This window comes from Dromiciops gliroides, chromosome 1, assembly GCF_019393635.1.
Source record: "Dromiciops gliroides isolate mDroGli1 chromosome 1, mDroGli1.pri, whole genome shotgun sequence".
NCBI classification, from domain to species: domain Eukaryota; kingdom Metazoa; phylum Chordata; class Mammalia; order Microbiotheria; family Microbiotheriidae; genus Dromiciops; species Dromiciops gliroides.
The window spans coordinates 667,402,951-667,417,197 of NC_057861.1; the positions used below are offsets into that span (position 1 = coordinate 667,402,951).

Sequence of the window (14,247 nt, forward strand, 5' to 3'; positions counted from 1 at the left end):
GGCTCTGAAATGTTTCAATGTGCATAAGTGTGTGGATTTTTGAAAAATAAATAACAGTTTAAAATATCAATGTTGATTTATTGTGTCCTTCAAATACATTGCTTAACAATGTGGGGAAAGGGGCAGCTATGTGGCGCAATGGATAGAGCACTGGCCCTGGAGTCAGGAGGACCTGAGTTCAAATCTGCCCTCAGACACTTAACACTTACTAGCTGTGTGACCCTGGGCAAGTTACTTAACCCCAATTGCCTCACCAAAAAAACAAAACTAAACAATGTGGGGAAAGTATTTTATCATGGTAAAGTGAAAAAATTTGTTGTGGGAGAAATATGTTGGGCACAGTTGTGGTATAGAGATTGACATAAAAGATTTATTAGCTCTTTTTCACTGGTACAAAATTAACTGAAATTATGTTTTGTTTTGTTTTTTAATTTTCTTTATACAGTACCATTAGAACCAGTTGGGGTCATAGAACAAAAAGTTTACTTGCCAGAAACCTCAGTTTCTGCAGAAGATAAAGCTTTTAAAGAAACTAGAAGAGATAAAGCCTTGGTATCTTCTTCAGAGATTATAGGTAAGCAGAATCAGAATCCATCTATTCAGAATACATTTAGTTAAGACATGCTGTGTTCAGGGAATGGCTTGACTGCTAGGGATAGATAGAGATATCCAACACTAACCTTGCTTTCATGGAGCTCATCATCTAATAAGAGAGGGGAATGAGGGAGAGAGAGCGTTGTAAGTGCAGGAGATAGGTCCAGGCAAAGTGCTGTGAATTATATGAGAACAGAGTAATCATTTTCGAGTTTATGGCAGGATGGAGGCAAAGACACAGACCTTTTGAAGGGATGGGAATGGTGACTGATCCTGTGATTTCATTGGTATAGGGAACTCCCAAATGAGCTTTACCTATTCTGTACTATCTATCTCTTTATAAATAAAAATTCCCCCAACCAAAAAAAAAATCCCAGTTAAAATCTTCTGTTTCATTTTTGAAATTTTTGTTGTGAAATTTGTAATGGATCATTTTAATATGAAGTTTTTGGGATAGCTAGCTCTGATTTCTTTTTTTTTTCCTTTTCTTTTTTTTTTTTTTTTAGTGAGGCAATTGGGGTTAAGTGACTTGCCCAGGGCCACACAGCTAGTAAGTGTTAAGTGTCTGAGGCTGGATTTGAACTCAGGTACTCCTGACTCCAGGGCCAGTGCTCTATCCACTACGCCACCTAGCTGCCCCTAGCTCTGATTTCTTAAGTAGGTAAGGAAATTTTAAAATTAATGTGTTAAAGGAAGGTTTGAGGATAGTTCATTACTTTTGCAATCTTGCAATCAGTCCATCCACAAGCATCATTTTCTGTGTGCCAAATACTGTGGTAAGTGCTGGGGATATGGAATTTAATTGCTATTGGAGAAGACAGTAGTTTATACAAAATGAATACAAGGTTATTTTGGTGGAGCTAAAATTAGGCTCTAGGAGGATTGAGAAAGGCTTTAAATCTACAGTCTATATTGTAAAAGGTTGCATTTGTACTGAGTTTTGAAGGAAACAAAATTCAGAGATAGAAATGAGGATTGAACTCAAGTAGCATATATTGTCTGCTCTTTTTCCCAAATAGTGATGCTTCCATTATTATGAAGACTGAAATCTCCCATTTTTTCCTTTATCTCTCTTCTAGCAGAAACACTGAAGACAACACCATTAATACAAACTAAAGCTTCCCCACTAAAAGAAACCACTCCTTCCGGTTGATTTCGCTGAGTTAGAAAAGCCAAAGGGAGAGAATGAATTCAGCCATGTATCCTCTTCAGAGCCTCCTCTGGAGCCTACAGGTAGAACTGATATCTATTTGGGCCAGCTTCCCCACAGTCTTTTACACCATTGCTTGCAGTGCTAGCATTATCTTTGAAGAGTGCCTTTGAGTAATGTGACTTTCAGGATAACATTTTCTAATACAAGTCTTAAGGCTTAAGCCTGTGATGTGACTTTTGAGCATTCTTATAATTCCTCAAACCATTTTCTTGCCTTTAAAGATATTTTAATGCTCTCCTCTCTGTATATTCCTTATCACCTTTCAAGGTAGGCCTCTCTTCTGGGTATTTCTTTTCTTTTATCAGAGAAAGAGGAGCTTTGACATAATGTACCATCTTTCCAAATTAGTAAGGAAAATTGTTGCCAAATAAACTAATAGCCTTTTCTTCTTCATTTCAAAATTGCATTACCTTGAACTTTTTGTTGCATATATTCTGTGAGAAATCTGTGCCAGTCCTGAGTTGATTGAAGATTAAGTAAGGATTTTAAAATAAGACTTGAAAACTTGCATTCTTCAAAAAACTTCAGACATGTGCTAAAATACACTATGTTTTGTTTTATTATATTCTTGCAATTGTGGGCAGTTAATATTCCATCCTCTTTTTTCCGTTTTTCTCTGCCCCTCCAGAGAGCATTTAGACTTAACCATAATTCCAAAGTTGAATTCATCAGCTTTACTTAGCTTGGAAGTACAGGTATTGTGGCCTCTGTAGTAGAAGAAAATGGAAAAAGAAAACAATGTTGAGTAATGTTGTCTTCTTAAAGTGTGGTAGAATTTACGTTACTCAGTTCTTGACATTATTCATCAATGGGGTTGAAGAGGTAAAGAAAAAAATTTTAATTTATCTTAGATCATATTTATTGTTATAGGGGTATAAATTTGGAAAAAAAAAACAACCTTTGGGGACAAAACATTTTGGGAAAGAAATTACTAAATGGGTTGGTGAAAAAAGGATTAATGAATTAATAAATGCTTTGAGAAAAATAGAACAAACAGTTGTTTTTGAATTTTAGCACACTTCATGTATTTCAGGTGCCCCCACTGCACAAGCAAAACAAGCTTACAAACCTAGTGACCGCAGGTTTGGTACACCCAAACCTGTATCTCTTACTGATATGTCCACTGAGCTGCTGGGAAGCCATTCCCAGCAGAAGATTCCTGATCAAAGACTGGAGTCCTTCTTTTGGTCAGAATCCGGATGGACTGGTTCCTCCCCAAGATCCAGGTTTCCCCATAGGAGGACACCCCATACCGACTTTGTGGAATCTCGAAGGGATGTTGGAAGAGAGACATGGGATGTGGAATGCACGCCTGCAACACTGAAGAAAAAGAAGAAAAAATCTAAACAAAAGAGATATCTGCAAACCCCTGTTGGGGAATCTTGGGATGAAAATACCGAGGTGTCTGAAGTTCGCCTCACAGGAGCTGGCTCCTCAAAGCCAGGTGTTACACCAGGGCAGCCTACTGCCATGACCAAGGACTACAGGCCTGTGGCCAAAGAGAGCTGTAGAAAAGAAACCGTAGCTGGCCCGAGAGAAGTCAAGCCTGTAGCTGCATCCTCTGCTTTTGAGAGATCAAGCTCCTCACTGAGTGCTACCCAGGGCACCTTCCAAGGTGAAAGCCCGCCTCAGATGGTGGGGAGTGCAAAGCAAGAAGGGAGCACCACCACTAGAGTAAAAAATGTCCAAGATGTTGGCTTGTCATTGCAGAGCAAGAGCCCAGTGAAAAAGGAGGCTCTTGAATGTCCGCCACAGCCAAATAAAGGTGAAGATTCCACTTTAGTGGTGCTGGCGCCTCAGGTGGATCCTGCTTTGGATAAAGTCCAGGCAATGGGAGTGCTGGATTTGAAGCCACTGTGTCCAGCAGGTTCTCCAAACAAGCAAGCAGGATCTCCTTTTGAGACCAGACCTGAAGAAGGAGGCTTTACTAACATGAAGCAGGAAGCCAGGGATGGAATTTCAAAACCTATAATGCCACAAGAGCAGGCTAAATTGGCAGCAGTAGAGGCATGTGTTTTGGCAAATAGTCCAAAGGACATTGTCAGTGAAAGCAAAACAATTGATCAGTGTGCACCCAAGTCACCAAGTCTTCTGAAGAATAAAGTGCAAACGGATATAACCAAAGCATCTGAAAACAAAACTTTCCCTGAGCAAAATCAGGGAGTGGGAAGCCTTGCTTCTGAGCAGCCGTGGTATTGTGTGGCAGGTCCTATCCCTCACAAAGGGCTGCAAAGACCTGAGAAAGTTGGTGATGGTAAAGGGAGAAAAATGAGAGAGCGTGCAGAACTGCCATTCATTCTGGAGACACAGAAGGATGCAACTAAGAAAATGCCCCAAATGAAAGGGATGAGTGTCCACAATGAGCATAAACAGGTAGAATCTATGTCTTCCAATCAGGTTTTAGAGACAGTGTCTAGTGTCATTAAGACAGTGACAGAGGGACCTAAAGAGAAAGTTGACTCAAGTGTGGACGTTAAAAGTACCTCTAAAGTATTAAGTCCTTTGGATGATAAGGTAGACACAGGTCAAACTCTTATAGCTGTAGTAGAGAAACCTAAGACTAAAGGTCTAGAAAAGGGTATTACTGACCAGAGCAAGGAAGGAGTGCTTCCTGTTTCTGAATGTCTCTTGGCAAGCCCCCCTGAGTCCAATGCAGCTCTCCAAGTTTCTGAGAAACCTAAAAAGAGAGGTATTGATGGGAAAAACAAAAAGTTTAAAAAAAGTTCTTCTGAACAGCCTGCTCTGTTGGAGAACAAAACAGCCACACACATCCTGCCCATTGTAGACAAGAATGGAAATCAAGATAGACAAGTTGATTTCTCTGATAAAAACAAGGAGTTTGTCCTCCTTCCCTCCAAAATTCCTGATCCTTTGCTTTTAGGAGCTCCTGAAAAATCTGGAATGCAGTCAGTTGGTGAAAAAGAGAGAGTCACTGAGATTAGTTCTTCTGAGCCCTGGACATTTGTTGAGAACACAAAGCACACTGCCAAGGACTCTACTTTGACTGTCTTAGATGTTAATAGAACAAGTGTTAGCTGCAGCAAACAAACCCTTCCTCTGGGACCTCCCTCATCAGGGCAGCATGTGGAGGGTAAGGTAGAAATGACTGTGGGTCAAGCTGCAATGGTTGACAAACGAAAGAAAAGAGGTATCGATGGGAAAAGTAAAAAGGATAAAAACAGTCAGCCTCTCGTAGACAGTAAACCAGGTACAATTGGAGTACAGGTTCCTGTGGAAACCAAAGAGGAATTTAAAGTTGAGGGAACGAGCTGTGTAGATGAAAACAGAAATATTACATATTGTTGCTCAGATCCACCAAGTATTTGGACCAGTGAGACTAACACACTCAAGACTTCCCTTTCATCTGAATCAGAGGTTTGTGGTAAACCACATTCCCTAATTTTCTCAGGTGCAGAGATGAGTGGCTCTCTTCCAGATGCCTTGGTAGAAAGTGGGAAAGAGACCTCCAAGACACAGGTTTCTAAATTACTATCATTAAATGACCCCAGAAAAGATATAGTTGTGGGTGAGGAAAGAGTAGGAGAGGGCCCCCCAGTTGATGTCCTTCCTGGCATAGCAGTTGTTTCAGATGTTAGAGTAGCCACAGAAACAGAGAAACACCAAGGGAATCATAGTGTTAAGAAAAAAGGTAAATTCGGCTTACAAAATCAATCACTACAAAGTCAAGCACGGATGGATGGAGCACAGGTAACAGTAGAGTGTGATGAGAAATTAAAAGGAAACAGTTTCCAGGGGTCAGTGGAAGATAACACTACTGAACAGGCTCAGGAGAAGAAGACAGAGCCAGTAAAGGAACAGATTCATCTTCACATGCCAATAGAAGATTCAAGTCTAGGATTGGAGGACAAAAGCGTGGACAAAAAGCACATAGATGGAAGTATTTTTCCCCAGTTTGTCTTAGAGAAAGAGATGGCGAAAGGGAAAATCCTAGTTTCAAATGCAGTTTTGCCAGCCTATAAAAGTGAAAAATTGGATCTTCTTGAGGACAAACCTAGTCAAGGGTTAGATTCCAAGGACCGAGTAAGTTCAGATGACAAGGTGGACATAACTACTCTGCCTGCTAAACAGGAAAAAACCCAAATAGAAAAACCCAGTCTTGGTTCTAAAAATAAAGACCAGGAAGGGTAGTCTCTCGAGCCCTCAGATCTCTCAACAGATCTATCAAATACTACAGAAAAAACTACTCCATTGGATGAGTCGCCAGCTATTATTCAGAGTATTCAATCCCCCAAGCCTAAAGATACAGTTTTAGAGGCACCTCAGAAATTGACAGAAAAAATCTGGACAGAGAGTCCTGGGAGATGGAAAGACAGACGTGAGAAGCAAAGTGGCAGAACCATTGAAAGGCTACATGAGACCTACCAAATCCAGGGGACTTACGCCCCCATTGCTGAGACCTGCTGTTCTGGATCGAGAGAAACCCAAGCATCTGAAGGCTCATGGTATGAACCAGCCGAAGCTGGGGAATGGTGTGTGCTTGTGGTTTGAAGCAGCATCTGCAATCGCTTGTGTGTTAATTCTGTACTGATTCCAGCTGACTTTATGTATTGTTGGTGTGTTGGCATGAAAATACATAACCATTTAATGCTTTATGCCCCTAGCAAACATGGCATGACTGGTAGATGACGTGAAGAGGTGTCTGGTTTGATTATGCCTTTCAACATGATTCTTAATGGCAGTTTTCATATAGATGAATTTAGAAACGAACAACTCTTTGCCTAACAGTCTGTCACCAATCAGTTCTTTCAGGTTTCTTTTAATAATGTTATATCTTTATTCATATTTTATCATACTTTTTCTTCATCATACCTAATAATTAATATCATTATCAGATCTGTGGATTTACAGGGAGTTAAAACCATCCATTGCCAGTAATGTAGAAAGAGAATTTCTTTCAGTACATGTTCATCGCCCATTGAAATGGAAGCCCAAATTTTGGATTAGGGTGAAAGCATTAATTTTTTCTCCCTCCACTGTTAAGATAATAAATTGCATCCTTTGTCAATAGGAGGGTATATATTTAGAATTTTATCCAGTAGATATCAAGGTTTCACAATGAACTGGCTGTAGGCTCTCACCAGGGCCTTATTTTCACCCATAGTCAGAATATAATCAATAGTCATTTAATATGTGCCAGGTATTGCACCAAGTGCTGAGAGGACAAAGAAAGGCGAAAGACAATCTCTGACCTCAAGGAGCTAATTTACAGAGTTTATTTATAGATTGTTTAGTCATGGTTTGGAATATGTTCAGTAGCCATGGAAGAGAGGGAGTGCGAGAGCTCTGTTAGCAATCAACGCTGTGATCACTGGTTCTGTACTCTTAACCAGTTGAGTTGTTAGGAAGAGATTTTGTTACAGTTTAGAATAAAGGGTGCTGTCCTGCCCCTCCAGAAGAGGGCATCACATCAGGTTGTTCTCCTGACCCTACCTTTCCAAAGTGCCACCGTTGTGATTCTTTTCGCCCATTGCTGTGAATGAGGCAACCTTGGTTAGCAGGAAACTTTGAAGGTTTTTAACATTCTGATAAGGTTTTTTGGAAAGCCGTTGTTGTTTGAATGAATATCATGGCACAAATCTGTTCTCTTGGTGGAAGGCTTGTGTTGTCAATGAAATTATGTCCAGAAAAGGAATGTTCCATTACTGTATAGAGAGCATAGAAGCATACTGAAGGCAGGTGTTGGGAGAAGAGTGTGGCCTCCCTACCCGAAGCTCTGTTTTATCTTTCATCCATAAACTTCCACATCATTTGGACAGTCTGAGAACTTGAGCAGAGCCAGGCACTGAGACAAATATTATATCATGATTGTATAATTAGTATACACTGGGATTTTCAGAGTTAAGTTCTCCCAAATGGTCACTTAGCAAAGTCAAGTTCTCTGGTTGGGGCAGACATACAAAGTACCACGTGTAACTTTGGTGAAAGCATAGCTCTCTGTCCCTCCTTATTCTGTTTCATTAAACTCAGCAGTGAGGCCAGGTCCTTCAGTGTTCTTGACTATTAGGAGCTGGACAGAATGGCCTTTCCATTTCAAGCAGTATTTCAGTAGATAGGTGTCAAGTTTCTATTATTTACAAAGTGTAAATAAAACCAAGATCTAGTGGATGGGGAAGTATGGTTAAAATCATTTAGGGGAAGATCAGTGGAGGCACAACCAGAGGCGATCTCCTTTTTTATTTGTCTGCTTTGAGACTTGTTCTCCTCTCTCTCTCTCTCTTTTTCTGCGGGGCAGTGAGGGTTAAGTGACTTGCCCAGGGTCATACAGATTAGTAAGTGTCAAGTGGCTGAGGCCAGATTTGAACTCAGGTCCTCCTGAATCCAGGGCTGGTGCTTTATCCACTGCGCCACCTAGCTTCCCCTTTGTTCTCCTTCTCTTGCCTATCACTTGAGTGCAGTGTCCACTCATGGATCTGATCCCAGTAATGATGGGCACAACAGGTTTGATCTCTGGTTTTCCAACCTGGTCCAGTTCACAGTTTCTCAGGAAACTGGTGGTCCTCCATTCCAGTAGGCTCATTCTTTATGTTGATAGTAGTCTTTGTGTGGATACCTGATCTGTTTTTCTTTTCCTATTCTCAGACCTCTTGAACTTAAGTGATTACCAGCCACAGTCTCATAAGCAGCAGGGCCAACAGGTGAGACAATTGGGGTTAAGTGACTTGCCCAGGGTCACATAGCTAGTAAGTGTCAAATGTCTGAGGCCAGATTTCCGGATTTGAACTCAGGTACTCCTGACACCAGGGCTGGTGCTCTATCCACTGCACCACCTAGCTGCCCCTGACTCACCATTCTTGAAATGATAGTCTCATTGGATTATACTACTACAGACCTCCTGGACAAATGGAAGAAATAGATGAGGAATTTGAGAGACAGGTCAAGAGTCTAAGTAAAAATGCAACATACATTTGTAATGGGAAATTTCAGATGCCAGACATCTGCTTTAGGTTTTTTGTGCCCAGAATAGAGCAGCTAAAATTTCTTCAGTTTGCCTTAATGGTAATTTCATGCTCTGAAAAATAGAGGAGCCCAACAAGAGTAAGTTTTATTTTGAATCTCTAACAAGAAAAAATTGGCTGCTGGGTTGGAAATTATGGTGAATTTGTGGGTAGCGGAATGACCCTTCCGTTTCAGAGTGTGTAGTCTAGAATTCCTAAAAGATCGATCTGACTAAATTACCTTCCTACTAAGAAATTGCTTGTGGGAGAAATATACAAACTCCTCAGCCTGGCAGTTCAATTTTGCTTATTCTAGCTCCCACTCACCTGTCCAGTCTTTTGGCATTTTGCTGCCCTTCATACACTCTTTCCCCATTAAACTCGATGTATGGCTGATGCAGGGGGCTACAACATTCTATCTCTAATTTTTTTGCTTCTCATTTCTGTCTTGTAGAATCCCTAGTTTCCTTCAAATCATAATACAGATGCCACCTTCTCTGTGAAACTTTTCCTGATTTCTTCAGAATTATTAGTACTCTTTCCTCTTAAAATTTCTTTTTATATTCTTTGCTTTTACTTGTTTACTATACACTTATCCCTATAGAATGTAAACCCTGTGAAATCAAAGATTTTTTTAAAAAAAGTGATTCAGGGGGCAGCTAAGTGTTGCAGTGAATAAAGCACCGGCCCTGGATTGAGGAGGAACTGAGTGCAAATGTGGCGTCAGACACTTGACACTTACTAGCTGTGTGACCCTGTGCAAGTCACTTAACCCTCATTGCCCTGCACCCCCCTCCCCCAATAAATAAATAAAGTGATTCAGACAGTGCTTTGCAAATAGTAGTGTTTTAATGTGTCTTTATTTTGAATTGAAAGCTGAGAATAATCTTTCTTACACAGCCGTGGATCTTGGAAAGATTGTGCTGAGCAGGAGAGGTATGGTAGCATTGGTCGTCCCAATTTTCAAAATGAAAACTAAGAAGAGAGAAAAGATTCTTATAAGTGATCCTGACTTAAATCTTTGGAACAATTTTAGAAGTTAGCATTAAAGAGTTGGTTTGAGAATGTGTACAAAAGGAAGCAGTAATCACAATGAGCCAGTGAGGCTTCATCAAGACCATTTAAAGAACAACTTATTATTTGATAGGTTTATTAAATTTAGTATTGAGCATAGAATGCTGTAGATATATTTATTTAATTTTTTTTTAAAAAGCCACTTGAAATTCCTCTCAAAAAAGTACTTTTCCCAAGGCATAGGTCTGACTACGTCTGTCAGTCTTTCTGTCCCAACTCCTTCTTAGCTTTTTTTCTTACATATTGCTTTGATCCACATCTTCTTCAGTTCAGTGGTACTGTCTACTTGTTTTTTTGTTGTTGTTCTATTTTTTGTTTTTATTTTTGCAGGGCAATGAGGGTTAAGTGACTTGCCCAGGGTCGCACAGCTAGTAAGTGTCAAGTGTCTGAGGCCTTATTTGAACTCAGGTCCTCCTGAATCCAGGGCCAGTGCTTTATCCACTGCACCACCTAGCTGCCCCTGATACTCTCTACTTGTATCCCTTCCATTAAGTCTTGTCTTCCTCATTATGGGGCCAAAGTTTTTAAACTTCTGTTTCAATGTTTCTCCTTCTAATGAATACTCTGAATTGATTTCTTTAAGTATTGACAAATTTGAGCTCCTTGCTGTCCAAGGGACAGCACAAGTCTTGTCTGGCACCACAATTCTGAAAAGTCAATTCTGCAGTATTCTGCATTCCTTATAGTCCAACTCTGATAGCCATACAGTGCTACTGGAAAAACCTAACCTGGACTATATGGACCTTTGTTGGCAAGGTGACATCTCTGCTTTTTAGCATGCTGTCCAGATTTGCCATAGCTTTCCTTCCAAGGAGCAAGCATCTATTAATTTCATGCCTGTGATCTTTGAGCCTGAGCATATAAAATCTGACACTGCTTCCATTTCTTCCTAGTAGTAGGATCTTTTAACATTTTATTTTTCTTGATTGTCTTCTCTTTATCCTCCCCATTACCACCCCCACCCAACATGGGCACACCTGTCTCTAACTTCATCCTTAAACTTTCTTTGGTATGATTCCAGGAGACTCCAGTGTTGATCGTTCAGTTAAGATTTTCAACTCTTAAGTAGTTGAACTAATCTGATATGTGAGATCCAAGAGGAAGAGTTTTGTTATCAACCTAATGAGCCAGTTTAAACCAAGGACAATATGATCCTATAAATTTGTCACAGGAGTTCACCAGTATCCATTTATTCCCAGGTGGCTAACCTACTGGTGATATGCTTCTGCACATCTAACTAGGTTGGTTCTTAGTGCACAGACTTGGTCCATTGCTAAGACCATATAATCTTACTGATGTGGTTGCACTTTGAGAGATTGTGCTCCACCGGCATACCTTTCAAGAATCTAGACTTCTTGAAGCAACCAATTTATTTTCCTTCTTTTTAGGGTAGAACTAGGAAGGGAGGGTCGAAGTTGTAGACTGCTAGAGTTAGGCTTTTTAGGGAGGCTGGGAAGAAACATTTATTAAACGCTTATTCTGTGCTAAGTACTGAGCACTAGGGATATAAAGAAAAGCAATAACGTGATTTCTCTCTTCAAGAACTCCCATTCTAAATGGCAGATTCATCCCTAAGTGGAACGGGCTTCTTTGGGAGATAATGATATAGAGTAAGCTCTGGTGGCAGTATGTGTTGAACCAGATATCCTTGGGAGTCCCCTCCTGCCCAGCCAAATTGTAACCCAGTTGACGTGTTCAATCTAACCTTGAGCACCACATTGTGCAGGCATGGTGATAATCTTCATAGTTTAGATGACAACCTGGCTATAATGTGCCGTGGAAACTTGATAAGATATGAAACTGAAGTTTTGAGATTTTGACCTGTGAAATAATTCTGTGTATTTTGAGGAATGCCTTGCTAATGCTTAGCTCTGGGTAACCTTGGCTGACCATTTACCTTCTTTGCTCCTACTTAATAAACCCCTTTGATGAATGCACAAAACCTTGATGCATGAATTCAGTATAAAATCAGACTAGCATTTTTCTTTTGGGCCTTGGCTACTATGAAGAGACAGTAATTTAATTTTTATGTTAGTCAACAAGCATTTATTAAGACCTACTATATGACAGGTACTGGGCTAAGCAGTGGGTTACAAAAGAAAGACAAAAGACAGTCCTTGCTCTCAAGGACCTTTCAGTCTAATAATAAAATGAACTCAGTATCAGATTACTACATAGTAACTTCCGTTCTCCTTAAATAGCTAACCATTCATACCTTCTCCTCTCTCACCTGGTTTACTGCTCCTGTTGTATTTAATAAATGCTTTTCAAGTTGTATTTCAGTTGAGTTTTCTCAGTACTATTGCCATATACCTTGAAACCTTCTGTCTCTTGGGAGATGATATTATTCTCATTCTATAGAGGAAGTAACAGAGTACAAGAGAAGTGTAAGTAACTGGTTCCTAGTCACATAGGTCACAAAAGCATGTTGTCAAAGCCAGGGACTGAAGCTCAGGTTCTTTCAATGTAAGTATTGCGTTCTTTACACTGCAAAACGCTACCTCCAAATCTCTCCTGACCATAGATTTCCCTCAGATTTTGTTTTTACTTTCCTGTTTATTTATTTAGTAATCATTTATTAAGTGCCCAGTATACAACCAACATTTATATTTTCCTGTATAGTTACTTCCCTTGTCTAGATTATATATTCCTTTGAGGATGGGCACCTTGTCATAGTTTTCCTTCAAACTCCCACAGCGAAACCAATAAAGGCTTAGCAGTAACAGCATGGAATTTTGTACACAGTTGGCACTGAAAAAATTTTTTGACTTGATATATTTTTTTTTTTTTTGCGGGGCAATGAAGGTTAAGTGACTTGCCCAGGGTCACACAGCTAGTGTCAAGTGTCTGAGGTTGGATTTGAACTCAGGTCCTCCTGAATCCAGGGCTGGTGCTTTATCCACTGCACCACCCAGCTGCCCCCATTGATTTTGGTTTTAAATTGATAAAAGGATTCATATATAAGTAAGCTATAGACTGGAGTTTTCAAGTTCATATTTTTGGTTTTTTCTCTGAATATTTTTATACTCTTTGCAAATACATGCAAAAAAGTTTAAAGCATCCCCCTATTATCATCCATTAAAAAAATTAATCTCTATCAGCCTTTCAGCATTTTTATGCAAGTTAAATGGTTTTGTGAGCCTTTTTTTCTTTTCTTAGGATATTAAGTATTTACTGGGAAATGCCCTGTATAAGGTATCATATTGTTTTGCACTGTGTACATATGAGTACATGCCATACATATATATATTCATCATGGCTTTTATTGCTAAAGAAATACCCATAGCAGTTCTTATAGCTATGATCACTGAATGTTATCAGTAGCAGCCCTTAATTGGACTTTGTTTCTAGAAACTATGGCAAGTTATAGTTTATCATACTGGAAAGTAGTGTTGCCTTGGAAACTGGTTCAAAAAAAGACTGCTTAGGAACCAATAGAAACCAAAAAAGAGGTATTGAACAGGATAAGCGATAGCTTCAGGAGGAAGACAAAAATAGAAATACTTGGCAGTTGCATCCGCTAAGCCTAGAGGCTCACAGATTTGGCTGGTGAGACTGTAGTGATTTGGTTAATGAATTAGAATGAACATATGTCTTGGAAACTGCCTTATTCCCAATTACACAGAAATTCATCTGGCTTTTTCTCACATTCAGAGGGTATATGTATTTCTCCCTCATGTGGACACAGTGAAAATGGAAAGTCTTTAGGAACCTTGTGAGAAAAGGGAAAAATGATGTTTGTTTCTTTGGCTTTAGTAGAATTGGTCAGAACTTAGTCTGTGTAGCTGCTCTGGGTAGAAGTTTATTAATCTTTTTTTTTTTAGTGAGGCAATTGGGGTTAAGTGACTTGCCCAGGGTCACATGGCTAGTAAGTGTTAAGTGTCTGAGGCTGGATTTGAACCCAGGCCCTCCTGACTCCAGGGCCAGTGCTCTATCCACTGCGCCACCTAGCTTCCCCTAAAAGTTTATTAATCTTAATAGTTTTTTACAAAACTTATTGTACAAGATCACAGATATGGAACCTTTGTTTTTAATATATCAAATTACCATTTCAGAATAACTGATTAATCATATTGCTCCTTCCTCTGCCTGTCTTTTTTGACAAATGACCTGATAACTAAAGTAGAATCTATTTTATAAACTTTTCTTCCCCTTTGCTCTTCAAAAAGTTCAGATTCATTTCTTTTTTCTTTTAAGTTCCTAAATTTATAAATGGACTTGTTTGACTAATAAATTTCTGTAAAATATTAGCTTTCTCATACATTATCTTAATTGATGATCATAGCAACTAAGAAACTGCAAGGAGTGGAGGATGTTATTATTCCCATTTTAAAGACGTTTCCTGGAGTTCTTCCAGGCCACATAGCTTTTAAGTGAAATAGCCAGAGCAATAATTGGACTCCCAATCTG

The 14,247-nt window shown here is 39.6% G+C and overlaps 1 protein-coding gene across 1 annotated transcript in view; it reads left to right on the top strand.

Annotated features, from left to right (window-relative positions):
* MAP4 (microtubule associated protein 4) overlaps positions 1-14,247 on the top strand; it is a 238,191-nt gene that overhangs the window by 168,333 nt on the left and 55,611 nt on the right. Inside the window, 3 exon segments of the mRNA XM_043983254.1 lie at positions 446-574; positions 1,674-1,741; positions 1,743-1,827. Coding sequence (XP_043839189.1) covers positions 446-574; positions 1,674-1,741; positions 1,743-1,827 — 282 coding nt within the window.